We start from the raw sequence: 27,827 nt of genomic DNA, 5'->3' as shown, positions 1-27,827 counted from the left end.
TGATATAGTAGTTGATCTAGCAGTTGGCAACCCTGCCTATAGCAGAGGGGTTGGAACTTGCTGATCCTTGTAACCAAAGCCATTCTGTGATTTTTTTTTTTTTAATTACATTAGATGAATTTGAATTGGCACCAAAGCCTGCAGGGGTCTACAACTGGATCAGTAGAAACTGGTAGGTGTGCAGGTTAACATCTTTGGGTTTAGTTTGACTCAAACTAGAAGCTTCAAAGAAGAAGCTAATATGTTAAAAAAAAAAAAAAAGTGTACTCCTTGGCAGCTGCCAAGGAGGCAGATTGACAGCAGTTAGCTAATCGGGAGTAGCTGTGATGGAAGCCACTTCTCTGATCTCAGCAGTACCTCTTAAATAGCACCTTTGGCCCAGAGTCCTCTGGCTGGTATGTAGCTGAGACTTTCACACGTGGCATAGGAAGATGTGCCGGAGCCTCCCTCACTGTCTTGAAATGAAAGCTGTGCTCTCTTTGTCTCTGTAGCACCTTTGATGGTTTTCAAATAAGTCTTGGCCAGAAATCACCAGGTTTTGGATCCTGAGCAAGGCTAAAGCTGTTTACATTTAATACTTTACTGTTTTTGTTGAGATGGTCAAGAAAGTTAGTTGTTTTGATGTCTGTTTGCATCTATTGCCCAAAGAGTTGTAGAGGAATTAGAGCAGGTGAAGAAAGTGATGACTGTAACTGTCCTGTTAGCATCTCAAAAGAATGATAATGAGCACATCTTTATTTTGGTGCCTCACATGAGGAGAAAAGATGCTCTTATTGCTATATATATGCCTGTAAATGTGTTCTTTCAAAGTCAGGTATTTAGAGAAGTTACATTTGTATGCTATTTCATTTCCTTTCTTTGTGTGTCTTCATTTGTAATTCTTCACTCCTTTGGCATTTTTGTTTCTGATTTTTGTACCCCTCAACTTGTAGAGTACCTGTATGTTAGATTAGAAGAAGCAGCAGTGAGAAGCTAAAGCAATTGTTTGTGTTAAACTCTCTCTACAATTAAAGTGGATGGAAACTGCTTTTCCTTGTGACTTGCCAATTGCCAGGATTTTTTTCTCCTGCATGAGGAATTTGGTAGGTGAAACCTCCTTGGCTTATGAGGTGCTAAACTGTTGATGCCTCTTGAGGTAGACTGTGATGAGGAGCGCTCCTACTGGAATAGTGTGTAGCCAAGCTACCACTGACTGGACATCTGTGCCAATACTTGCTTAAAGGAAAGCAGGATGTGGAATTAATCAGTTTTCAAATGGTCACCAGTTCAAGTCCATTTTGAGCTGTCACTTTAGCTTAAATGGATAGAAGAAGAGGCGTGTGTTTTCTCACTTCTCATCTTGATTTTTTTCCTCTGCTTCCTTGTATTTGTTAGCCTTTGTTTGTCTGATATGAAAGAGCAAGTGTTTATACTTCTGAGCAAAATCTTTCTAAGCATTCACAATTCTAGCCAAGGAATGGATTTTCAGTTGTGTGTGAAGCAAGTAGTTCCTGTTTCTCATAAAAGAGGAGTGGCTTTTTAATAAAGGATCTCTGCTGTGTAGTTAGCATTGAGGTAAGCAGTATAGCAATTCTGTAGTGTTAACAGCTTGACAGTCAAACACCTTCTGAAGTGCTAGTAAACCCTTACATCCAACTGAATACTGAAGAACTGACTTTGTTGCTTTCTATGTGCCCTATTTTTACATGTAGGAAAAATATCTACCTAACTCAGTATGTAGTGCAAATACCTACACATCCAATCATGTACTCAGGGGACTTTCTGGGCGTTCAAGGAATGTGGACTTTGCAGGAGGCATGGCAGGCTTAGCTAGGAATATCTAGGTGTATAGGCTGCAGATTATTGGCTGAGTTTAAACACCTCTTGAAAGGCACCAAATCTTTACCTTCGCAGGCCTGTGCTGAAATGAGATGTTCTGTAACCTGTTTTGAGCATAGCTGATCTTTTCAACAGCTTCAAACAACTCTGAGGGTGCTATCAAACAAAAGCCATTGTATCCGTTTGTAATAAATGAGTGTTCATTCAGAGAGTCCTCAGACACTTCATCCTCTGAAGAGAGGCACTTTCATTTATTTCCTGACTTCTTGACCTGCCTGTCTTCAATGTGGGCCTGCAGATTTGTTCTATGACTGTGAGATGTGTTTTAGGGAAAGCAAGAAGTGGTGGAAAGGCTCAGGAAAGTGTAAAATTAAAAAGGAGCAGTAGTTTGTGCAATACCAGCTAAAGCAGAGAAGTGGACGTGTGTGTGTGTGTGTGTGAGGGCTGCTCTGAAAGCAATGCCTTCTATTTTATGTTGGCCAGTAATGACAGAGGTGGATGTTGGTGGTATGGCAGTAGAGGTTGAACCTTCCCTACAGTTTTCCATCACGTTCTGTTGTCTTGCAATGGATGGCGGCAGAGGGGCAGTCCGACAAAATGGCGCCTGATGTGGAAGTGTGGATGAAGCAAAGGTGTGTCACTGAATTCCTTCATGTGGAAAAAAATGCACCCATTGACATTCATTAGTGCTTGCTGAACATTTTTGGAGACTAACCAGAGGATGTGAGCACAGTGAAAGTTAGCCTGTGAGCTATGTTTTTCTTGGTAGTGATATGCATGTAGTTGTGTTCGTAGCAGCTATTATAGTTTTGTATTTAGAATGGAAATAATACTGATAACACAGCCCTTTTAGTTGTTATTAAGCAGTGTTTAATGTGGAGTTATGAACTTTTCAGCTTGTCAGGCTGCGCTGATAGCAAGGAGCTGGGGGTACGTGAGGAATTGGGAAGGGACATAGACAGTACAGCTGACCTCAGCTGGCCGAAGGGATGTCTCTTATCATGCAGCACCATACTGAGCTATAAAACTGTGAGGAGCTATCTGGGAGGTATGTCACTGCTTGGCTACTGGCTGGACATCGGTCAGCTGGTGGTGAGCAGTTGTGTCATACATCACTTGCTTTAATTCTTTCCTTTGTTCTTAAATATGTATGTCCTTACCGAACCATCCTTTTCTCAACCAATATATTCTTGCACTTTTTGCATACCATTTTCTATTTCCCTCCACCAGCCCTCTGTAAGAGAGACTGAGTATTGGCTGTGTGGTGCTGAGCTGCCTGTCCAGTAAAATCACACCACCACCCCCAATAACAATAATAATAAAAACAAAACCCCCACCAAAAATAGCAACAAACAAAAGGAAGAAAGAAATAAACCCAACTCCTTTAAAAAGTTGCCTTCACGTTAACAATTCAGCATTACAGATGATACAGGAAGGTAGCTAAGTGTTACAATTACTTATGATATCTCTTGTGTATATACTAAATAATTTAGAGCGTTCTGATAATTGCCACGTGTTGATTTTTCTTGTCAGGCAACACTGGGACTCGGAAAAGCCATTAATGTTGTTGATTTAAACCTTGACAATTAAAATGTTGAAAGCTACCTGTCATTGTGTAACCTTTAGACTTAATTTATTTTTCTCATGGGATGATGGGAAGCAGTTATGTTTGGATCTAGTTTCTGGGTCTGCAGTAGCTGAGGTGACAAAGTTGGAGGGATCAGGAAAACCATTAAATAATCCAGACTGAATAGCTATTATTGAATAGATATTTAGAGCCAGAGTGTTCTATTGAGCCACTTGTGAAGACAGCCTTGCTGTTCACAAGAACTGACTCAAAGCACTGGAAAGTATATATATATTTTTTCTGAAATACAATAAGGCTGTGGCCAACAGGACTGACTGATGTTTGATCTACATTTTGTTCCCTGTTTTTGATGCCTGTTTTTTCTTTTGATGGAGAACGTTTTGAAAGAGAAAATGAAAAGCAAACAGAAATGCTAGTAGCGTGTGCCTCATGATCAGACCTCGGACCTCCAAGAGCAATGTGTTCAGCACAAGCAATCATTAACTTTTCCTGATGTTAATGAAAGAAGTGGCACTTGTAAAAGCAGGGTTAAAAATAATAATAAAAAATGAACCGTGCATCCCTGCCCAAGTGTTTCATTAGATGACTGAAATTAGAAGATATTTTCCTTAAGATGCCCCAGTTCAGGCAAACTAAAAATATATATATAATTAATTAGCCAAAAATGATTAATTAAAACCATAATTTGGAGCAGGAAGCTTTCATCTTCAGCACTGTCAGCTTAACCTCAAAAGAAATGCATGTTAAAGACTGCCCATTCAAAGGAAAGTTGTTCAACGTTACGGGTGACAAATCATTCTTAGCTATGTTACGTGCATGTATTCCTTTCTTTGAGGATGCATTCAAGTTATACTTTTGTATTTTTCAGCTAATTAACTAAGAAATTAAAACCTCCTGAGCAATGAGTAAAAACTTCTTGTTGGTGAATTTGAATATATTTTGAAGAATTTTTGAGGAGAGCACAAATTATCAAATGCTCACAGCTTCCTAAATGGAAATTGATATTAAATGTTATATTTCTAAGCCTGCCTTAATTGTTCAAGTTGATGTTTATTTTCTGCTGTGATGCCTGGAAGAGAAGAGGACTTGATGGCACCTAGACATCCTACTGTCTCCTGGCAAACGCTTTTGTTGCTTTTCAGTCCTCCACCCAACTCTTTTCTGTTCCGTCTCTTTGCTTAGAGTCGTGAGATTTTCAGAGGGGGGTGATCTGGGTATGCTTTTAGGATTTCGGGCTCACTGGACACCCTGAGCTTCTTTATGTCCACTGTTATTGCAAGTAACTTATAGTTTATACATGCTTTTTCAAATGAAACAAGGTTCTGTGTCTGAAAAGCAGCTACGTGACAAATTGATTAACTCTTCTCCTATTTGGTTTGACATATCTGCTGTTCAGAATTACCAATTCATAACATATTAACAAATGTTGTACACAGTGACAAGGTAACCTTTGTTGCCCATTGTGTATTTCAGAAATGTGAGGAGGAAAAAAAAAAAATAGGGCAACTAATGTACCTACCAGTCATGCATTTGAACTGTCAGATGTCCTTCTGTTTTTCTGCTGTGCTGATTTCTAGGGGCATTGATTGGTTGCACCTCTGTGGTAATAATAGCAAATCAGGCAAAAGGTGTCTAGGACAGAACGCTTGGAGCTGGCTGCCATTTCTGAAAAGCAAGCTGTATTAATAAGCTTGGCACTCTTTTTTTTATATATATATAGGTGTGTTTTATTGTTTTTACATGTGCACTTAATTACCCAGAAGACCTTTAGCTTCCTGCTCCCTCAAGGTGGGAAACCACAACAGTTATAACCATCAGTGCAATCTGACACACAAACAGTGACCTTGGACGTGTTGGGCTTGATTCCATGCCTTATTAGGGAACTGCTGGTAAAGAGCCATTCAGATAAAACACCACTTTGAAAGCGGCACCTTAATAACAAGAGCGTGGTGGTTTGGGGAAAACAATGTTATGAATTGCACTTTAAATATTTATGGTTAATGAGTTAATGTTACAAATCTCTTGCAAAAGAAACAAAGGCCGTTTGCGTCAAGAGTTTCCACGTTGTGTATTTAAACAGTGTTAGGAAGAACTCTTGTGTGTGAACAATAGCATGTGATGATAGGACGAGCTGTTCATCTGGTGTGTGCTCATCTACACTGGGTTGTTCCTGAGTGCTCTCAGTGTACATGGGAGAAGTAACGATGCCTGCTGTGCTGTTGTGTGATGCTGCTCTGTGGGACTGGAGGGGTTTCTTAGTCTTTTTTCCCTCCTATAAGTGTAGCGTGCCCTTAGCTATTTGTGTCTGCAAGTAGGAGCCTACTACAGCTGCCAATATTCAGGGCAGTAACCTATGTTTGCTGTCATCTTTCAGCTTGTAACTGTGGCTTATCAGTGAGTGCTTGAGTCTGTTCTCCTCTGAGTTTTTTGGGGGCAGTGTCTTTGCAGTGGGTTAATAGAGTAAAAGAAAACCTGGCTTTGTACTGATGAATTCTGTTGAGCATTTGACCCTTTCACCTAGAATCACAAGTACGATGAAGTTAGTTTAGTTTGAGGGATTGAATAAGCAACATAATGTGAAAGGCAGAGCCAAAATTAATCAAAAATAAGTTGTTTATCTGAAAGTTCCAGTAATATCCCAGATACATTTGATTTTTTTTTTTTTAAAGAGATACCAAACAGTGAGCTTTTCAAGACAACTCCTTGGGCTATGCCTGCATCTTTTTAACTTGTCTTGGAGAACTCCTAATTCTAAAAAAAAAAAATAAGATAAAATAATAATAAAAAAAATAACTCCCAGACTGCAAATTTAAGTTCAAAACACACTGTAAGCTTCCAGGCATCTCCATGTTGAATGCTTCCTTTTTTGGAACTTTGCTTCTTTTTTTTTTTTTTTATTACCAAAACTGGGCCATGAAAAATATTTACAGTAGATGCTTTCCCATGCTTATTCATTGCCTTTGCAACAGTGACGAAATAGAAGAAAAATAAGATGAAAAAAAATAAGCTGAAAAGACTAGAAAATGAGGGAGAGGGGAAGAAAATAATAATTTTTAACCTTGAACCACTTGATAGAGAGAGGATTTCGATCCTGAAGCATTTCAGAAAATGTCCTGAAATTCTTTGGCAGGATTCTGTCACTCTACGTGGTGGGACGTCTCAAGATATGACAGAGGGAGTCACCTCAAGTCTGTAATTTACAGCCTGATGGTAACTTGTGCTGCTAAAGGCATGTTTGAACATTTGTGGCATGACAGTATGCTAGGCTTTGTATTGTATTCTTCTCCAGAGGAATTACTTGTAATTAGAATTTTCTGATGCAATTTCTTTAAACCCTACATCTCATCTGATAAGTCTGTCCTGTTTACTCTTCGGATGCTTTTCAAGGCATGTTGGTTAAGGCATATTATGTTACATTGATTCTATTTTCTTCATTCTGAAGTTTAATTTTTAATTCTGAGTTTTTTCACATTGGTAAAATTTAGAGCTTTCCAAATGCCAGCAGGCTCACTCCAGGCAGACAGATGAGACTGTTTTCATCAATGTGTGCAGGCTAATAAGCTGCTCATAGTATTCCTTCAAACCTCTGATTTGAAGGTGGTGGCTCTTATGCCTTTCTCCCCAAGTTTTGGGATTCATCACAGCACCCCAGAGATGAAACAATAGGTCTTGTCCTTTTGGTAAGAAGTAAATGGAGTGAGACTGGTTAGAGACGGATGGGGAAGGTGCTGTCTGTCTATCTTGGTGTGGAAAATTTTTGTTTCTCACTTAAATTGTCCTCTGAACTATATCACACCAGGGAAGGAAGTTTGAGGGTCTTCTGGGTCAAAGCCCAGGAAACTTGTGAGTCTTTTTTGCTTGGATTTCTTTAGAAAATATGCTATGAACTTTATATCCCGAAGAGTCAATTTCCAGATGGTTTCAGGCAGATGAATCTTATGATGCAAGGGATTTCCTTTTTCCTGATTGCTCCATTGTTGGCTTCTTGCCTTGTATCTGTGGCTTGGTGCATGTAACTTCTGAGGGTGAGTTCCTGGTAGTCTAGTGAGGGTCCTTTCAGTTTGCGTCAGTTTGCTATGGCAAATAGAGTAAGACACTGAGAACAGTGTTGTGAGCTGTGACGTTTCCAGCTCTCACTGTTGTGTTAAGAGAAGCCTCTGCTATATTCTTTTGTAGCTGATCTGGGTGTAGCACTTAGCTTTCTCCAGTTGTCGGGTACTTCCACCCTTTCTCTGTTACCCTTCAGAGAGGCAAAGTATCTTCACAGTGCCATAGTTGAGTTCTATCAGATGCAACCTGTTTGGTCTTGTGTGGGATAAGCAATCTCAAGTCATCGCTAACTTTATCCTCGCTTCCCGGTAGTTTATCTCATCCTTGAACTTCACATCTGAGCAGAGAGACCTCGGAGACCTTCCTGGTGGAGTCAGATGAAGAGAACAGAAAGTACCTCATCCACGCATCTCTGCTGCCTCTAAGTCACACAGCCTATTCAGTATAAGCCTACGTTTTCTTTGTTTGGTCTTTTTCTACTAATGGAGTAGTAGAAGCTCCTCCTTTGTTTGCTGCTGGTGTTGCATCCAAGTTTCAACTCAAGCTGAGCTTTGGTAGCCTAGGGTACCTGATGGTTACAAGCTGGCTCCCACCCAAGCAGTAACTGGGCCAGACTCAGACTGACTCTAGGCATAGGAGATATGTCGTTAGACCACAAGAGATAAGGCTTCAAGAACATTTTGTGATTTCAGAGAATATGATAATCCTTCCTCTTGTAAGAGAAATGTGATATAAAAATGTAAGCGTATGCCTGCACGTGGTTCTGCTGTGGTTACCCTTTCATGTTTTATGCAGTTCCAGCAGCCGGCTGCCTTTTGGTTTGTAAGACTGGAAGGATGTAGCTGAGGAAAGGGAAATTTTTGCCTTAGGACACAAATTCACGGTACTCATCTGTATCTGCTAGTTCATGAAATTAAGACAAGTTGATTGTGATGGAATTTGAACTGTAATTTTAGAGGTATACATCAATATACCGCAAAGCTTAATCTTTAATGCAGCCATTGGTATGATTGAAGTCCTTAATCCTGTTTTCCATCCAACCTTCAACACACACAAAAAAAGAATCAAACTCCATTCTGAGTAGAAATGACAAGGACTAATTGCTCTGCATTGATTCTGCATTATGTTATTAAAAAATCAGAGTGCTGTATTTGCTGTATTGTCATGCACTGAAATGACTGTCAGTCATACTGTCTTTCTCTCTGAACTGCACAACCTTGGGTTAAACTGCATTTGTTTTACCTTGGTTTTGGATCAGAGCTGACTTTATTGCTGAATCAGGTAAAATACCTGAATCATAGTCAGTGCTTTAGTTTCAGTCTTTGCTCATTCCTCTTCTCCCAAACTAAAATTAGAAAAAAGCAAACCTTCCTGTTGTTTACTTGAAGTAAACACCTTTCATATTCCACACTAACTCTTGAGTACTTGCGCACTTTATACAACTTTGAAGATCTTAAATTAAAAATAAATAAATAGAAAAGAACAACAAAATAACTGTTGACTGTCTTAAGATGGAATGAATTTATCCCAGTACAGAATGCTCTCATGAAGATCTATCTTCTACAGAGAAGAAGGGGATCAGTCTGTACCTTCTGCAGTGATGTGACTCTGTCTCTGTGGAAGCAGAGATCACTTTTTGCTCACATCAAATCCTGAATCAGACAATGGACTTATGCAGAGCATTTGTGAAGTTAGTACGCCCCTGGTGTTTTGGAGTCGAATTTCTTTGATTTTCCCCTGCTGCTGTTTATTTAGCATTATCAGTGGTGTCTCTCAGTTTCTCTCAGAGATAAGCTGCATGACTTTGGGTTTAAGGCCTTCATCTTATCCACTCTTTATCATTTACTCAATGCCTGAAGACCAACATGGATAGTTACCAGCTTGTGCTTTCTGCATTCATTTCTTTGAGTGAAATTATCAAAGATGCAGATTTCCTTCTATTTAAACACTTATATATCCTAGCTGCTATGACATGCAGTAGTTAAGCAGTTTGAGGTGAAACCACAGCCTGTAATTAATGTTACATTGTGGGAAGTGTCAGTGATGTTTACTACAGGAAAGGAAAATTCAGAGATAAAAATAAGGATGGGAACCTTTGGTGTGTTCAAAGCCATTTCAGTCCTTCTGCCCTTGCATCGTTCTACCCCTGAGAAGACGGGGGAAGGGGGGTGGCAGAGGTGCAGAAGAACTGGCTTGGGGTGTTTCTGACAGTCATCCCAGTTCTTCATGACACCCCTGAGGAGTGTAGGTGCTCAGCACGAGATAGGTTGCTGACAATCTGGTGAGTGTGTCAACTTGTTGGGATGCTGCTGCCTTTGTCCCTGCTGAACTGGCAAGAAACATCTCCTCTAACATCAGTGCTTGGCAGCGCTCGCCACTAGAACTGGTAAGTGGCTGGGGATGCTAACCTAACTGCAGGTCACACAAGACAAATGCAGGAGGCTGCCCTGCTTGCTGGTTTCTTTGGTGCATAGAGCTGGCTCAGCCAACGTGTGGAAATTATGGTGTTAAATTCACTGCAAGGAGCCAGGTCCTTGGGATCTATCCTCAGCTCTGTATTAGACTTGCGATATGACCTTGTGCAAGTCACTTAATCACTTTGCTGTACATTTGTCTTTGCTAACAAAATGAAGACAAATTGCTGCATAGGTTATTGCAGTGGAAGACTGTATTCACTTAGGAGGTAGACAGCATACTTTCTCTTTCTTTTCCTTCCCCCTACCCCTGTTGTTACCTGATCAAATAATGCACGCTATCCCTGCAAACGTGCAACGATTCTTCATGAATAGAGGATAATTAACTACCTTGTGACTGTTAATGGTGGAAACAACATCCTCTTCTGATCCTCCGAGTGATACCTTATCAATAAAATAAGTGGTGGTGGTTATAGCATTAACAGAAACACCAGATTAAGTAAGTGTGAATTACGAAGAGTTCAAGAACACTGTTTGATAGAACAAATTCCCAGCTACAAAACACCATTTTTCAACATAGTCACCACCCTTAGTTGTGCATTTTTGTCATTGATGAGGAAGAACCTGCATGTCACCCCTGTAAAAAAAAAAAAAAAAAAAAAAAAAAAAAAAATGCATGGCCATCCAGAACATGTCTTGTCTTTTCATGTTGCTGTCAACACTACTGAAATGCACCACCCACCGCCTCACTGTGCTCACATGCACTGGCTGGTCTCCAGAAGCATCCAGGAAATGTCAATGAATGTCAGTAGGTGAATAGAGGAATTTGATTGGCACACCAGTGCTTCATTGTAGTTCATGTTAGACACCATTTTGTCGCACTGCCCCTCCGCTGCCATCTGTCATACAACAACTACATGTCATGGTATGTTGGTGGGAAGGTTCAGTCTCTACTGCCGTCTCACCAACGCCCACCTTTGACATCATGGGCCAACATCATAAAACAGGACGCATTGCTTTTGGAGCAGCCCTCATAGATAATGAACCAAATGATATGGCAGCATCTTTATACTGTCGTCACATCTTGAAAAACTTGAAAAAATCCAATTCTTCTTCTTTTTTTTTTTTTTTTAAACAACAATTTATTTAACCAGCAAAACTGCTTAGGGTCAGATATGCCTTCCTGAAAATGGAGTAAGGCCAGTTTGGTTTTCAGTTGTGATTAATGAAATAAGATTTCTGAAGGAGTAAATTTAAGGCTGGTGTTTTTATGAGTGATCTGAAACTCCAGTTTCAAAGCCCAGTAATTTTTAACCGGAACAGATTACTTTTGATTATGTGGCTTTCAGTTTGATCTTCTGGTAGAAGAAATAATTTCTGTGTTTCTTAAGAGGACTTTGACACAGCGTTGCATGTAATTACATGCAATGAAATATGTGTACTACCCTCCTTCTGACCTGATATTATTGGTACCTCTCTGCCTAAAATAGTTTTTACAATGGTTTGATGCTTTTTAGTCACGGAGGAAGAAGTAGGTGTTCAGTGGCTGCTGTAGGGCAAGACTGGGATTTCTACTGCAAAATATTTCAATGAAAAAGATGTTCAATCTAAAATAAAATACACTATATATAATATATTTTATATATGTATATATATATATAGTGTGTATATATATATATATATACTTGAAATGTGAAGTTTCCACTTTTATGGAAAGAAAGCAAAAAGGGGGTAGGAGGAGAGGCTCTTTTCTTCTTATTAATTCTATTCTTCTATTATTAATTCTATTCCTTAAACCAGAAAGAAGGACGGATAAATAGAAACAAAATGCATAGAAATTTCAGGTTTAAAGGATAGATGTCCATTTAAGCAATCACAAACCAGACTTGGTTTCATACGTTCATTTCCGTTCTTAAGTAAAATAAAATGTAGATTTCCCTCATTTTAATAAAACAAGAGTGCCTTCTCAAATATATCGGTGCCGGTAAATCAACGTGAAGCTGGGACTTCAGCTTCACCTTAGCTGAGCTCAGGAAACTTGTGTTCGTGTCCTGCCGGAGCTGTTAGAAAACTTGCTGCTGCTGCGGTGGGGCCATCTGCTGGAGTCTTCCTTCAGTAGTCTCGTTTCTTCCAGGCTGTGTTACTCCAAACAGGCTTTGTTTGCTCACTGAACTTTTTCTTCCCCTTTTGTTTTCAGGAATGCTCAAGTTCTGGCACTCCATCCTCCAAAGGAAGGCATTCCTGTGCTCCCTTCTCTTAGTCGTGATGGGGGTACAGCAACAGTCTTTTTTTCCAACAACTTGATGCTGTTAGAGCAGTCAGTCTCAAAAATATCTTTTCAAGTACATTATTTTTATTGGTTAAAAAGGAGCCTGTTTCAGGAAGCCTTCAGTACTATGGGAATGATGTTATTTTAACTGATGCTTAAGTGGCGTAGATGAACGAGAAGTGTGCTTCTATGCCTACCTGAGCAAGGCACAAAAACTTTGTGGATCACCTTTAAAAGTTGTCTCACTGTTCAAAATAATTGCTCAGATGCTTGACAGGTTATTCTTTCTTAAAGGGTATTGCTGAAGGAGTTCATGACTTCGCAAATAATTTATACCCTACTCTGATTTCTTTATCTGCAGGGTTAGGTTTTTACAAGCTCAAATGAAGTCTCATTTTGACCAGAAAATGCTGAAAATCATGCGTTTTTGTTATGAAATGAAAATTTCCCATGCATTTGTGCTTGAATGAGATGTCACCACTCAGAGGGTGCTGACACACTGAAACAGGTTGCCCAAGGAGGTTGTGGATGCCCCATCCCTGGAGGCATTCAAGGCCAGGCTGGATGTGGCTCTGGGCAGCCTGGTCTGCTGGTTGGTGACCCTGCACATAGCAGGGGAGTTGAAACTGGGTGATCACTGTGGTCCTTTTCAACCCAGGCCATCCTATGATTCTGTGGAATTGCCCCATTCTCCCCAGTTAAGAATTGAGATGAAAAAAGTTTGTTAGGAAGTTTCATGGTAGCATAATTTTCTGTTGGCATTCATTGAGTATTGGAAAGAGCCTATAAAAGGAAATCTGCAAATGTGAGGTTGATAAATTATCTGTCTTCATATTGTTTATTTTATTTTTGGATTATCTGTTGTATAAAGTCCTCTGCTCTTAACAGTGATTGTTTTATGGTGAAGACGCCTTGGGCACAAAAACTTTGAGTTTTATTTCTTTAACTGTTGTGGTCCTTTGAGCAGCAGATGGTTAAAATCTGTCACCATCTACAATACTATCTGTGAAATGTCTAAAAAATAATGGTATCTCTTAAGAAATGTAAAAACACGAGGGCTTGAGCTGGTATTTAGTTACTTGTGTTCAGTACGATCACAGGCTGCCTAGAGTAGCAATCTGTCCAAACAATTGCTTGAGGAGGGGAAAAAGAAGAGTACGTAAGGTGAAACAGAACACTTTTAGTCTTTTTTTTTTTCTTTAATTAAGCATATCCTGTAGGCTGGTCAAGAAATTAATTATGCTTCATCAGGTTATGAAACAAACATTAAGTGCTGTGCACATTAAAGATATTTTGTTATTTTTCCCAAATCTGCTGCCAAAGATTTTCCAAGCAGAACAATGCTTTTGTTTGTACTGACGAAGGTGACGCTACGTTAAAAAAACACACCAGTATTCTCCAATGGCACAGGTGCCATTTCAATAATGTCCTGAACCAAATGATGTCCTTCAGATTGAAATTCTACGGCTTAGTTTACTTCAAGTGCTGTTTGGCATTGCTGGTGTACTTTGTCTTTCTAAACCTTTTGAAGTGCTTAACATTTTTTAAAACAGTAATAATTATTGTAAGTTGAGTTTTGTCACTAATGCACGGAAAGAATAACCCAACTGTCTCCAATTGCTGCTGTGGACTGCAAGGAATTCCTGGTGTGATCTGAAGTTCTGAGCTCTGCATGACTTAGCCTTTTCTTCAAAGAGAAGTCAGTAGATATTGAATGGCCAAAAGCAATTAGGATCTATAACTGAAGACACGTGTAAAAAAGAGCTTAGTGCTCTAAGTTGAAAATCTATTTAAAACAATTGTAGCTTAGCTTCTGGATGGTAAATATACAGTGGAAATCTGTTCCTTACACAGAATAATTCTCTGGATTACTTGATGCATGTGAACTGTAATGATTGAATTATGATGCACTTAGAAAACTACCTTCAAAATGTCAGGCTGATTTTAGTAGTTTTGATTATAACCATGCAAACCTTCATTTGTTGAAAAGCAAAGCAAGAAGTGAAGCGTGAGGTACAGATGATTCTATGGTACAGTGTTTATCTCATCAGCTTTCATCTCCCTCCATCCCCACTGACTGTCACAATCTATAGGATAGAGTTCTAAACAATAAATTCCCATCACTGAAAATTAAGCAGGTGAAATGAATAAATAGATGGAAGTGAATGGCTGCCAGAGAGTGCGTTATTGAATATTATGATTGGCAACCTTGACAGCCATTTAGACACATAGAAGGATGTGGATTGACTGCAGTATCGCATAGATGGGTGTATTTGACCCAGCAGTTTCATGGTGTTTTGGCTGCTGCTGCAGTGTTGTTAATATTTAGAATGTCTAGTAGTTTAGGGCCAAGAATAGTATCTTAAAGCATAGTTTTGGCATGAGGTCATATGTTATTCAAATGGATGTTCTTAATATGCTGTCAGATCATATCGATGCATTTTACTGGCACTTTCTAAGCGTATGCTTGAAATGGCAGCTTAATCTCAAGGGCACTGAACTTTGACAGAAAATCAGCATTTTATGTTTCCTGGTAGTTTGGCCATGGAACTGTGACTTCCTGGAGTGAGAGCCCTTCAAGGCTTGCATCTCTTAAAGGCTTCTGCCCATACATAACTTCATGTATTACAAATTTTTTTAATGATTATTAATTGTTGAAGAATGACTAAACAATTACATATATTGATGCTTAAAAAAAAAAAAAAACAAATGAACATCAACAACAAAGAAATCCAACAACACAGGAACTGCAACAACTTGCAGTATTGTGTATGCAATATGTCATGTTGTATACTCAGAGTATTCATGAAATTTAAATGAAGTAAAATTCTTTTCAGTCCTGAATTTGAATAACTCAGTATTTTTGGTATCTTAATTTTGCAGATGTACTTCAGCTATTCCTCCATTCAACTGAACCAAGTTCTTAAAGAGTATATTTGGCATTTCACTTATTATTTGAGTCAGTTCTGATGTTAAATTATTAACCGTTTTTGCCTTTCGGACTTAGATCACTCTTTTCAAAATGTTATTCTTTGCTGTTAGCAAGCACTTGGTTTCTGTGTGCTTTGTAAGTTCTTTAGTTTTAAGAGCTGTACGTTCAGTGTTCATGGTAGCACTGAAATAGTAGACTACGCAGCGTAATGTCTCTCATGCGCTGCATTCTTGTCCTCAGTCTGTCTTGTAGTGTATCAGAAGCATGAGAAATATTGAGAGATCTTAATATTCTCAACTAAATTTCATAGTAACATTTTCATCTGCTGCTTCTACAGAGTTTTGAACTGGATTCTGTCTTGCATGAAGCCCAAATTTAGCAAGCTCTTACATGCTTAACTTTCATTTGAAATAAGATGAATCTAACTATATGTGAAACGGGAACATCAACTGATAACATGATGCAGCTTTGGAACAATTCTTTTCAAGCTCAGGGAAAGAGAATAACACAACAAACTTCAGAGGGAGTTTCAATCCAAGGATGCTTTTCTTTGAGCATTTGTGATACCCACCTGGCATGAACTTGGTGATATTCCAGCATTGCCACCGTTGTTTCCAAAGCGTTGAAGCCAATATTCAGCTCTGTACACTTGTCTCCTGATATTAATTTTTCTCAGGGGAAGAGGATTTTTGTCTTAGTTATACTGTTTTCTTCTAGCACCCTGTTAGAACTGGGTCCTTTTTTTCTTTCCTCAAATCAGTACTTTGGTGGATATGGCTGGAAAGGCAGAGAATCTCCAAGTGAATCTTCCATTTAATGCCTGAGAGTTTGCCTCATTTTCTTCCACTTTTATCAATAGATAAAGATCCTATTTTATGTTATCAACTTGCTAAAAAGAGAAGGCAATACTGAATTCTCTGAAAGCACCTGTCAGCTGCAGATATAAGTAATTAAAGGAGAGGGTCATAATTAAAATGGCTTTGAGAGTACTTATCCCAGCTTCAAATCTTTCTCACGGTCTTCATCTTACCTGCTGGCACTGAAGATAGTCTCTTTCAGATGCTGTTGTATCAGGAGAAAGGAGCATGGATGGCATTTGGGAGGTTGGGTGGTGTAGGCCAGAGTTGCTCAGGTCTGCCACTGCTTTGGTGGTGATGAGAATGGGTCAGAATAAGTATCCAGGTCAGTAGCACAGAGTATGATTATTTCTTCCCCATTTGTACACTTACGTCTGGGTATATTTATGTTAGAAACGTCAATGTTGACTTCCCGTCACAGAGGATTTTCACTGAACTGACGACGTGGTCGTTTCCTTGTAGAACATGTAAGGATTAAGCCCCGATGTGTGTTCCTGAAAGCTTTTGTGCACCAATAGATCAGTTGTACAACACTGAGGTGTTGTCTGCCTCCTAAGTCATGGGGGTATTTCTTCATTTCTTCTGTTCTCCTCTGGGAAAAGGATACCATTCTTACTTGGCTAGAAGCTGTTTTCTAAATAAGCTCTAATTTTGAGCTGAGAACCTGACCAAGTCTGTTTTTCTGTAGTATTACACTCTTATACCACAACAACAACATCAATAACAAAAAAATAACAACAAGGAGCTGTGTAGACATATTTGCCCACTGCAACTTCGTAGAGACTTGCAGCTCTTAACCTAATTTATAGCTGTCTTTTGTTTTCTTAGAACACATCTTGCCTATTGCAGCATCCCCTCGTCAGCATGCAAATCAGATGCATGTATTTTAGGAGGCACAGTACAGTGTCCTTTTAACTGAGGAAAGTGATTTGTAGTACAACTGTTGTGAAAGTAATTAACAAATGAGAGGAAGGGCGATAAGAACAGCTTTTTCTCTGGTAAATTTCAGTGAGATTCTATTTAGGAAACTTACTGATAGGGTTGATAACAGCAAAATAATGGCCTGTGTCTGGTAGTTCTTCAGAAGCTGTGTTTTGCACGAAGGTACAGAGGTTTTTCGCATTCTTCTATTTGTATTTGGATATTATGTTATTTAAAATGCTGCCTTGAATCTGTTTTTACACTTTTCCTGTAAGTGATCTAGAGGGCCCTCATTAACTGTAGAAAACTCCACCTTGAAAACGAGTTTTGCTGGTACCGTAGCACTCAGTTTTCAGAACACACCTCTCCTATCTTCCACCTACTAAAATGAAAACTTATTCAGAATGAGATGATAATTAAAGGAAAGTTTTCTGTTGCAGTAAGAACAAAATGTTTGCTTTCAGCTGTAGTGTGCAACTTATCTATTGTCCTAAGCCTGTGCTTGCAACTTGTGTTTGTTCGTGCCCAGGTCTGCTTATTGTGTAAAATAAGGCGGATGCCTGGCCCCCACCTTGGCTGCAGCACTCTGTAAGCAATATGGGTGGTTGAGCCTCAAATACAAATCTGCTCTGCCTGCACGCTCCTCTGGGAACACCCAAGCGTATACTATGTTCAGTGTGGTTTCCCTCAGAGAAACTTTGCAGCGTTCTCTCCTGGCACCATGCTTCTGGGTAGCTTCGAGTGTCACCCAGTGTCACTGCATGGCCCTTTGTGATGGTGGTTTGCCACCTGTTCTGCTGGCACTGATGCCAAATGACTTGGCTTTTCAGCTGTGTAGTAGGCCATGCTTCTGTGATTCTATGATGCTTCAGCTCCACTTTGGCTTGAATGCATGCTTAAAACCAAACATAGGCAGAATTTGGTGTTCACCATGAAATGGGCAGTGTTAGAGCTGCAGGTAAACACAGCAGACGACCTCTTTTGGAATATGTTTCAGGGTCTTGCTTTGAATGATGGGCTACTACAGGATGTGGGTAAGCTTGGTTGTGTCAGAGGATGAGAACTCTGTTTCCTAAAGGTGTTTTCTTTGCTCTTTTAGCCAGTAGGAGTTATTCCAAGCAAAAATGCTGTGAAAACGAGATTTTCTTTTTTGCTCTGTACTGTTTTGTCAAACCATAAAAATAACAAAATATGTCACTGTTTTACATTATTCTCACTTGTACTTTTCTAGACTTCTAGTAAGAGCACTATGACATATTTTTATCTTGCCAAGTCTAATGTGCCTGTGAAAACAATTGCAAAAATGCTTTAGGTTTTTAGTGCTGGTTGACCTTTTTTCCCACCTGGGAATGTGCACTTGTTCCTTCAGTGGCTCTTGTTGCTTTGTTCATGATCAGGCATATTGGAAGCTTGTAACAAACTGTGTGAGGAGTACTGGTGAAGCTTTTGCAGTCTGGTCATTAGTATCTCAGGTCATGTGCTTGTTTCAAATGTAGCTTACATTTTTTCCAGCTTCTTACACCGCACCTATCATCTTTTTCCTGTTCAGCCGTGCCTATTCTCAGAGGAACCAATACCTTGCTGCAGGATGCAATAACATGGGTTTTGTGGGCAGTTAACCTTTCCTCTTGAAGCACCTTGACATCTGGTTTGCATTTCTACTGCAATCATACCCTTTGCCAAGGCCTTTCCTGCAATAATTCTGGTGCTGTGTCCTAAATGACTTTTGATTCATTGTGTCCTTTGTGCTTTGGTACACTGCCCATAATTTAAATTATTTTTACAGACTCTAATCTCCCACAAGGGCCAAGTAAGTGTGATAGAAACCTTGCTTATTAGCTGAATAGCTAACTTGTTTTTATTAGTATTAGACTACCGTGTATTGTATATGATTTGCCTTGTGCAATGAAACTGCTTTCTCATGCCGGAGCTAGAAGATAGTATTTCTTTGACAAGAAGTCAAGGAGATGGTTAAAAATTATGCCATTGTTTCCTTCAGGAAGCACCAACGGTACTTTGCCTTACAGTTGGAACAAATACACATTAACAGGAAACTCCATCTGATAGCCCTAAGGTAATGCAAACAAAGTATTCACACTTTGTTTATCTGTTTGAGGTTTTCTGATGGCAAGTGACAGCTGAGAATAGTGATCTGTCTGCTAGCTTGACCTATGTAGGACATAAGGGAGGAAGTGTTCATTGGACAGGAAACTGTTGTATCTAGTTCCTGAAGGGAATCATTCTTCTCTGCAGCAGTACAAGTATACTTTCCCCTGCAATGCAAACTCATGTTCTAGAGAGGCTGGAAGATGGGAGGGGGCTGTACCCCTCCTTCCTTCCCCTGCTTTAAGAACAAAGCCAAAAAAGATCTGTCAAATCCTTAAAGAAACTCCACTCAAGGAATCTGTGGGGCCAGAGGTTTAAGCCTCTGGCTTTGTGAGTTGGTGAGTTGTTTGTTTTGTTATTAGGACTAAGGTACTTGTTTTCATGTAGTTTTTTTCCATCTTTGGCTACTGTTGGTGTAGGTTGCTGGTCTCTTTTGACTCTGTGCTGCAGTGATTTGTTGTTTTAATATTTCCCTATTTCATGGACATAGAGCCAAATTAAAACATATATACACTCAGAAGATAAATGATTCTCTCCTAAGCAAGTTAGCTGAAGTGACTAAGCAGCACAGCTGATGAAGTAGCTAAGCAAATTTCTTTCGAGATTTAGAAGGTTCACGGCCATATTTCAAGAGAGAAAAACATATTTTAATAATGATTTCAGAGTCACCTAAAAGCTTGGAGAGGGATGAATTAAGAACTCCTTAATTTTAATCATGCACCTTCACCAGGCTGTTTTGTTTTTAAAAACAAACATAACCCCCCCCCCCCCCCCCCCCCCTTTTTTTTTTGGTAATGGAGGACTTCTGATGCCTGGTGCTTGCATGACTGAATACTTACTGGCCTTCTTTAGTACACTGCGCTGTGCTTTTATGGTTTAGAGTCCTTAAAGAATCAGTATTTTTTCAAACTTGCTTGAGAGTCAAGCATAAAGATCCTATATGCATAGATTTTATGCATGTGAATTTCATTAAGGATGAAAGTTTTCTCTGCACTGTGAAATCCTGATTATTTTGTTTAAAGCAGCCTTATCTGAGCATCTCACATTTGAAAGCACGAGATGGGATTTGTACTTGACTTCGTACCTTGATGATGATCCCATAAAGTAAATTTCCATCTTGTGTTAGCTTTCTGCCAGTGCTATTTGTGATCTAGAGTAGTTCTTCCCTCTCTACTATCATCTGTCCTGTGTTTGACAAATTCTGCCTGTTCTCCTTCTAACTTCTGCCTTAGATTAGAATTCTTGTCCTCAAGCAATCTCAAAATTGAGTAAAAGAGCAAGAAAGACCTTGTGCCTAGCCGCAATGACTTGATACAGATCAGTATGAATTTTTGCCTAATTGCAACATGGAGATGACTACGCAGTAGTGTGGTTAGGGATTTGTGTTGACTTGTAGTAATATAAACCCTTCCAGGCAAACAAACAAACCCGCAAAAAGGTAAAGTAAGTAGCAGTGTTACTGACCTAGAATGGAGCAGAGCTAATGGCAGTGAGTGAACCTCTGTCTTTGGTGTAGAAGCTGATGATTAAGTGTCCGGTGCTGTGATACAAGAGCCTGGTACTCCAAGCAGTTCTTGAAGGAATATTCAGTTCTTTGTTGCTGAAAGGAATAGCTCCAGCATGAGAGAGATTGAGAGGTCCACTGCAGCATTGCTAAGCTTCAGGGCACTCACCAGGAACGAAGGGCAATCTGAACCCAAGAGGGCTGGTAGCATGATTAAGAGAATGGCAGGTTAGTCTGTGTGCTGTCTCTTGTCTTATCTTTGTCCCCTCATAGTGTAGGAGATATTTTAGGAAATCTAACATTTCCATCGCAGTGTGAAACGTTTCTAGCCCAGGTTTCAAAGGGAAATTTTCCAGTTTTCTTCTGTGCATTGTTTTTCTACAAGTATATGTCTTATCTGAAGTTGTGCATCTAAATCTTCACTGCAATAGCACTTTTCAAGCTGCATGAAAATGCCCTTTTGACACCACTTGTGTTCACAATCTGAAAAACTAATTGTAAGTTTGTCTATGTAAGCCACGAAAGCGAGGGAGACAAAGAATCAGGAAGAAGAGGTAGGCAGAGTGCTGCTGAAGACATAGAAGGCTGACAAGGAGGTGGTGGGGCTGTTGGTTGGCTGATGGGTTGTTGTTTGGTTTGGTTTATGGAAAGTTTTTTTTTTTTTTTAGTTTGTCATTTTCTCTAGTAGACGAGATAACCTAAAACCAGGCATTGGCTTCCTGACTAAAAAGAGCACAGATATTGCAGTTAAAATCTAAAACAGTATTTCCTGTACGTAGAGACGCTGATAGCTGGATGCCCCCAAGACTTGATATCTGTAACGCTTAGAAGTTGTTAGAAAGGAGAGAGCAGATGAGTCAGCTCCTGTGCCCTGTTGAACAGGGGAAACGCTGATCCCCTTTCTGAAGGGGTAGAGCTCAAGTTGGATTTGTAGCATTTTAGATTCTCAATCTCAATTCCTATGCATTAAATATTCTTGAGGTTTCAGCTTAGTTTAGGGTCTACCACCAAGTTTTTCCCCTTTCATAGGAAGATCCCCGCTGAGAGTATGTACAAAACACTGCAAGAAGTAAAACTTGCCCACATTTAAATACTTGTTGTGATGATGGTGGTTTTGTATATGTGAGACTATTAGTCTGGCAAGTACTTCTGGCTTGTCTCATGGACCTCGTTTTTAAATGTTCCATGTCGTATCACTAGACATATTTTGTAAAGCTTTATCAGTCCCTCTACCTCTGATGTTTACTAAATGATCACTGCTCCCTCTCACTAGCTGGTTAATTGTTCCATTGAACCTTCCACACATTATATCAAACCACAGAAAAGGCACAGTAATGTTCTAAAACCAGATAAATCTGGGGGGAAAAAAATGAAGCAACTGAGGGCAGGGGACCACAAAGTACTGAAAATTAGTATGGATCTCTTCTAAAAGTAGATGTATGCCCTGGAATAGTCAAAAGTAATCCCACCTTGATCTCTTGATACATTTTGCATGTATTTCCTATGTACTTCTAAACACAATGCAAACTAGCTGCTTGTGTTTACTTATCAGCTGTGTGATTCTTGTGTAGAAATGTTCTACACAAAAATGATCCATGCACAGCTACCTACATGGTAAGTACCTCTTTCACGTAAGTGTCTATATACCTGTGTCTATGGATGTGCTTTTCTGTTTAGTGATTAGCTGTCTGACATGCACTGGGATAGCTCTGCTCCTGGCTACAGCTCTGCAAGATATGCAGCACTGGTAAAAGCAGAGTTGAAATGACAGCTGTGGAATCTGATAGGCCAGGATAGTTTGTTCTAGGATAGCAGTGCTGGCTGCTTGAGGAGGAACAACTTGCCTTGTAGTTCAGTGGAAACAGAGTCCCCCAAAGTAACCATCTGCTGCCTTGTGTCAGTGTCTGCACTGTGTAAATCGTGGTTTTGTAGGTGCATAGAGAAGTACAAATTCCTGGGGTTAGCGTAAATGTAGCATTGCTAGATATAAGTTAACCACAAAGTAAGGATTTTGAGGGCACCAAGAGATACAGTAGCTGTGGTACAGGCAGATGCTGCTTGGTAACCCAGGACAGGCCTGTGAGTGACCTCACACCTCATCTGCAAGGACTGCTTGGCCTTGCAATCTGAGAGAGAGATCAGAGCTGATGGAAAAACTGAACCCCTCATCACTCTGCTTCCTCTCTTGGAGATGAGGGAAAACAAGCAATGGGTTTTAGGAGATGAAAGATCTGTACTTTCTTGGGCTAAGCACATGTGTGCTGGCCTTTCTGCTGTGTGTGAGGCCTGTGAGCGTGGGCTTCGTTTGTACCACAGCTCTGGAACAGCCACAGTCTGCAGACACATGGCCAGCTTGTAACTGAGCACAGAGAAGTCTAGACTGAGGCCTGGAGCATGTGGTGCCTGCGTGGATGAGGAGCATGCTCTGTTGCTGCTGCTGGAAGTGGTTACGTGTGGCAGGACTCAGGCACAGGCTTGTGAAGAGCTCTGTGATAGTGGGAATGTTTTGCCAGGCCATGTAAATGCTGTGTAATCTAGCTTTTCCTGATGCTTTGTTCTCCTGGTTCTGAAGCAGAAAAGGAAGTTACTTGCACTGACACTGGAAAAGCGTAAGAGGTGGTACTGGAAGAGGACATGAAGCAGGAGGGCACAGCTGTGGGTGTGGCAGAACCTCAATTAATGGGGAGGAAGAGGGAAAGGGTACGGCCACGTGCTGAGTCCTAACATGCACACGTGAGGTCTGAAATTATACTGTACAAAGAACCCCTATTCTCTTATTTCTTAAAACATTACAGGCTTTGTAATTCTCCTGCTTAATCTGCATACATCCATAAAACCAATATTATGCTCACTAAAGAATAATGTTCCTGTCTACTGTCGTGATGAGAACGTGCAGGTGTGTCAATTGCAGCAGGAAGTTGTTAGTGAAACCTCACAAGTTCCTTTTTTTTTTCATTTGTTTGTCTTAATGGCGGTTGCTTTGTTTTCCTGTGTTATAAATCATAGCCCCAAAGGTTGTGGAGTCATCACTTACTCTGCAGCCCATTTCCTCTTCACTGATATTTCCTTCAGGTCTTGCAAACGTGTGGAGAGGAGGCCTGAAAATGTAGACCTAAATTCTCCTATCTAAGTCTTATTTATTAGATAAGAGTAGATGAAAATTGCACTCCTGTTGCAGCATTCTTTCTATATCACATCCAAGGTGAGAAGATGAGAATGGGATATCCATTGATATCTTTGGCCATCAGAAAAAGTTCTTCATATTACAAAAAAAAAAAAAAAAAAAAGGCAACCTGTTCATTTAAGTACTGCTGAGCATATCAGTTATTGGAGTTATACAGAAATAGTAAAATCTTGTCAGAATTGACAATTCGTTCTTCCTTTGCATGTGAAGTGTAGCACCTATGCTGAGTGCAGAGCTAATCCACTGGATTTGTAGAGATTAGGTTCTCGACTTGTCTTTAACCAGGGATTTGAACCTGTGTAGTGCCATATGGATGATAAATCCATTGTTAAAACCACAGAACACAATCTAGGATGGTGCTAAATACGCTGGCTGTGATCCAGCAATGCATTTATGGGTGTATCTTACTTCAGAAGTACTGTGGAATCCCACTGACTGGAGGTTGGCAAGGAGTGGAAGCTCTGCAAGGCTGCCTGGTGGTGTGACAAAAGGCTCTCTGCTATCCCCAGGAGCTTGGAACATGAAAACATCTCTGGGGTGTCATATCATTTATAAGGGAAAAAAATGAGACCATTGGAAAACAACAACAACGATGACAACAAAAACCAGTAATATATCTATAGAATAATTCAGGAGACTTTCTGAGAAGCAGTTCTCCAAAATAATGAATATGCTAGTTTTGGACACAGCTGTTTCAGTGAGACTTGGCAACAACTTCTGTAACGCCAGTGAAGAAATATCTGACCCCACACCTTTGATGTGGAATGCTGCATATGTGTGGGTGTGAAGGTCTTTCTGCTGTCAGCCTGGAAACAGCACGATATAATTCGCCTATTTTTGTGGAAAGCAGATATTGAGTTTGAAGCATACCCTCGTGAAAAGAAACTCCTCAGAAGTGGATGGCGTGCTGACTGGCACCCGATGGAGTTCTTATGTCAGCCTTTGCGTCCTTTAATAGAGACGAGTTTTGGTAAACAATTCACCCTTTGGTTTCTCTACTTGTCAGTTGGGCACACGGGCTTTTACCTTTAATCCTGGGTAGCTTCTCTTTAGGTGCGGCAAGTACAATAATGTGATAGTCTTGGCTTTGGTGCCCTCTCGTGGTGTAATGCATTGGCCTGGCAGCAGTTTTACAATGAGTATATTAAGTACTGTTACAACTCAAAGTGTCTGCAGGTAGCTTACGCCATCCCAAATGACTCTTTATTTGCTTGGAATGAGCACTTCTGTGTACGTCAGATTTCTTGTCCGGGGATCTTCAGCTGCCTGTTTGTAACTGAAAGTACTTTTGTCCACGTTCCAGTGACTAAGGACCTATTATAGGTAGAAGATCTGGACACATGGGCAAAATGTGTTATGTTTCAAGTCGCTGGTTCAACCTGTGCTCTCCTGCCTCACTGGTACAGCTTGCTTCTACTTAAGAGAATCAAAAGTTAGATACAAGAGGGCCTTAGAGATAAATCAGACTCCTAAATATTTGTGATTTGTCTGTGTAAAAGTATAGTCTTTTGTACTTATGTATATATTTTTATCCTATTATCCAATCATTATCATCACTTACTGATTTCATTTTTTTTTATGCCTGATTGCCCACTATTGCAGCTCCTTAACAGTTTCATTGTATGTCCACAACATCCTTTGTATTTGTGCATTGGATTTGCATGAACTGTACTTTAAAGCAGGCACTGGGAAATCTAGCTTATAACATCAGTCACATCCTAATGGCAATGCATGTTTGTTTGTTTGCTTGAGTGCTCAGCATTTCAAAAGATTCACCCGATCAAATTCTCCATTTTTTTGACATTTCTTTCCATTGCTCACTTCGTGCCTCACAAAGGAACACACTGTTTGAGATCTGGAAGATACCTATGCTTGCATGTAGTGGGCAGCATCTAGTTTGGGTCTTAAATGTTGTGCTTCCCAGATAAGTCAAGCAGCATCTCAGGGAGTGGTGGGCACAACTGAAGCTGCTCAGGGAAGGGTCTGAAGGCAGAGGCTGCAGAGCTGGGCAGCTGCAAGGAACAGGCACGCACAGCCCTGCTTCCCAGCTGGGTCACTGGGCTTCCTGGGGCTGAGTCTGCTGCAGCTCCCTGGCTGTCCCTGGTCATGCTGTAGCAACCAGGACCTGCTCTGGAAGGACTCACTTGGACAGGGGAACAAACCTTTCTGTTCCCTCTCTCTCTCTCTCTCTCTCTGCAATAATTGCTTTGAAATTTGGTTTTAAAATGGAAGAAATCCTAAGGTGTGTTTCAGAAGCCAGATTTTGTTTACCTAGGGCCTTTTGGGAAGTGGTTGTAAGAGATGGTGTGGGCAGATTCTGTTAAGCTCTGGCTTAGCTGAGATTTCTTTTTGTAGTTTTCGAAGTAGGCAAATGCTAACTTCCTTGAGCAGTTTTGATTTGATAATTTCTGACACCAGAACTCTTTGTCTGAAGATAAAATAAGCCATACAACATGAAGTAGGATCACTCACAAGTTACCAGCTGTGTTTAAGATAACACAACACCAATGTCACTTCTGTGTGTCCAGATGATTTGCGTTGGAATACGTATTTGTCTTCCTTCTAGATTTGTATGAAACTGTGTTAAATTGGGTGTTTTTTGTTTGTTTTGCAGCTTCCTTATTGTGCTGATATGCCTTATCTTCAGTGTGCTTTCTACAATTGAACAGTATGCAGCTCTTGCCACAGGGACGCTGTTTTGGATGGTATGTATTAATGTGATTGTGTGTGTTCTTAACATGTGAATCCACATCTGAACTGATGTCATACACATAATGCTCGTTATGGCTTAGAAAGGGGCTTCTTTCTGCTTTTGTCTGATGAGTCTATAAAGCCCTGGAAAAAATCAGAAGTTATGATACTGCAAAAAGCTACTCATATTCTATATAGCCTATACTAAGGATGTTCAAATTGTGTCCAACTCAAAGCTATTCTTAAGTTAAGCTTGAATCCCTCATATTGGTTGTGTGAATCCATTGTTCAGCCATGCTGAAGATGAGACACCTGAACATGGCTGGGGTCAGGGGTGAGAGAAGGGAACAGGGTGACTGGAAGTCCTCTCTTTAAGCAGAATTCAGATCCAGCCTTCTTTCACAACTGGTAAGCTGGTATGCTTTCATTAACTTGAGAATTAAGCCGACTTGCTCTTGGACTTGTTTGTCCTATGCTGCTTCCCTTCAGCAATGAACGTTCTGTTACCTTAGGTTTGTGGTTCGCTGAGGCCACAGAGGGTATCTGTCAAGCTGTGTTCTAAGAGTACTGCTGTCCTGCCTGTTTAGGCTTCATTCAAGAGCCTTAGTTTTGAAGTCTGAGAGGCACATTTTTCATCATAGCAAAAAAAAAACCCCAAACAATAATCTTAATTTGTTGTACCTCAGTGGTAATTGAAGTATCCCCTTCTAAATCATTGGTTTCTTTGTACTTGGCCATTATTTGGCCTTTATTTTACTCCTGAAAACACTATCACTGTATTGAGAAAATGTTAACTAGCTATTTGTTTGTTCAAAATAGTTTTTGTAGCTGTGCACCGGTGATATCATTGCTATGTATATCATTAACATGAAAACGTTCACTCAAAATATAGTTTTAAGCTGTCAATTCAATAAATGTGAAGCTTTTATATTACCTTTTTGAGTAATATAAGCATAGCATATTAGTGTTGACCACTTGTCTTTCAATGGAATGTATCTTCATACCTGCTGTATTGATGTATAACTGGTAAGTTGTTTGAATACCTGCATTACAACTATGTAGTTAGTTAAAGGGAGTCTATACTTCTATTTTTGCATCCTATATCTTCTTTGTTTTATGTTCTAGGGTTTTCTTTTTGTATGGATTTAAGGTTCCCTTTTATCCACAAGTAGTAGTCGTAGATACTTCTGTCAATTTCTATGATCATTTTGAACCGTGATAGTATCTCCTTGAACCACTCATTTTTTTTGTGGTGTATCATGATATTTTCATGGTTGTGCTGTTGCTTCAGTGAAATAACTTCTAGTGACAACATAACCAGTGATTTTTTTTTGGTGTTGTTTTTTTTTTCCTTCCCCCTTCATTCTTGATTTTGTGAATGAGATCATGGGAATGATTTTGCGTGTTCACAGCAGGTATTATATAAACACTATAGATTTTTGTTTTTGTTTCTTGGAAATTCATGTGTTCTTTTCCTAAAGGATTAACTATAG

The 27,827-nt window shown here is 39.9% G+C and overlaps 1 protein-coding gene across 2 annotated transcripts in view; it reads left to right on the top strand.

Annotated features, from left to right (window-relative positions):
• Positions 1-27,827, top strand: part of KCNQ1 (potassium voltage-gated channel subfamily Q member 1) — a 321,505-nt gene that overhangs the window by 14,433 nt on the left and 279,245 nt on the right. For both annotated transcript variants that reach the window (XM_421022.8, XM_046942042.1), the window contains exon 2: positions 26,258-26,348. In XM_421022.8, coding sequence (XP_421022.5) covers positions 26,258-26,348 — 91 coding nt within the window. The remainder of the gene's footprint in view (positions 1-26,257; positions 26,349-27,827) is intronic.

Source organism: Gallus gallus, chromosome 5 (assembly GCF_016699485.2).
Source record: "Gallus gallus isolate bGalGal1 chromosome 5, bGalGal1.mat.broiler.GRCg7b, whole genome shotgun sequence".
Lineage (NCBI taxonomy): Eukaryota > Metazoa > Chordata > Aves > Galliformes > Phasianidae > Gallus > Gallus gallus.
Note: the sequence above shows the minus strand (reverse complement) of the source record. Positions and strands in the feature narration are given on the sequence as shown.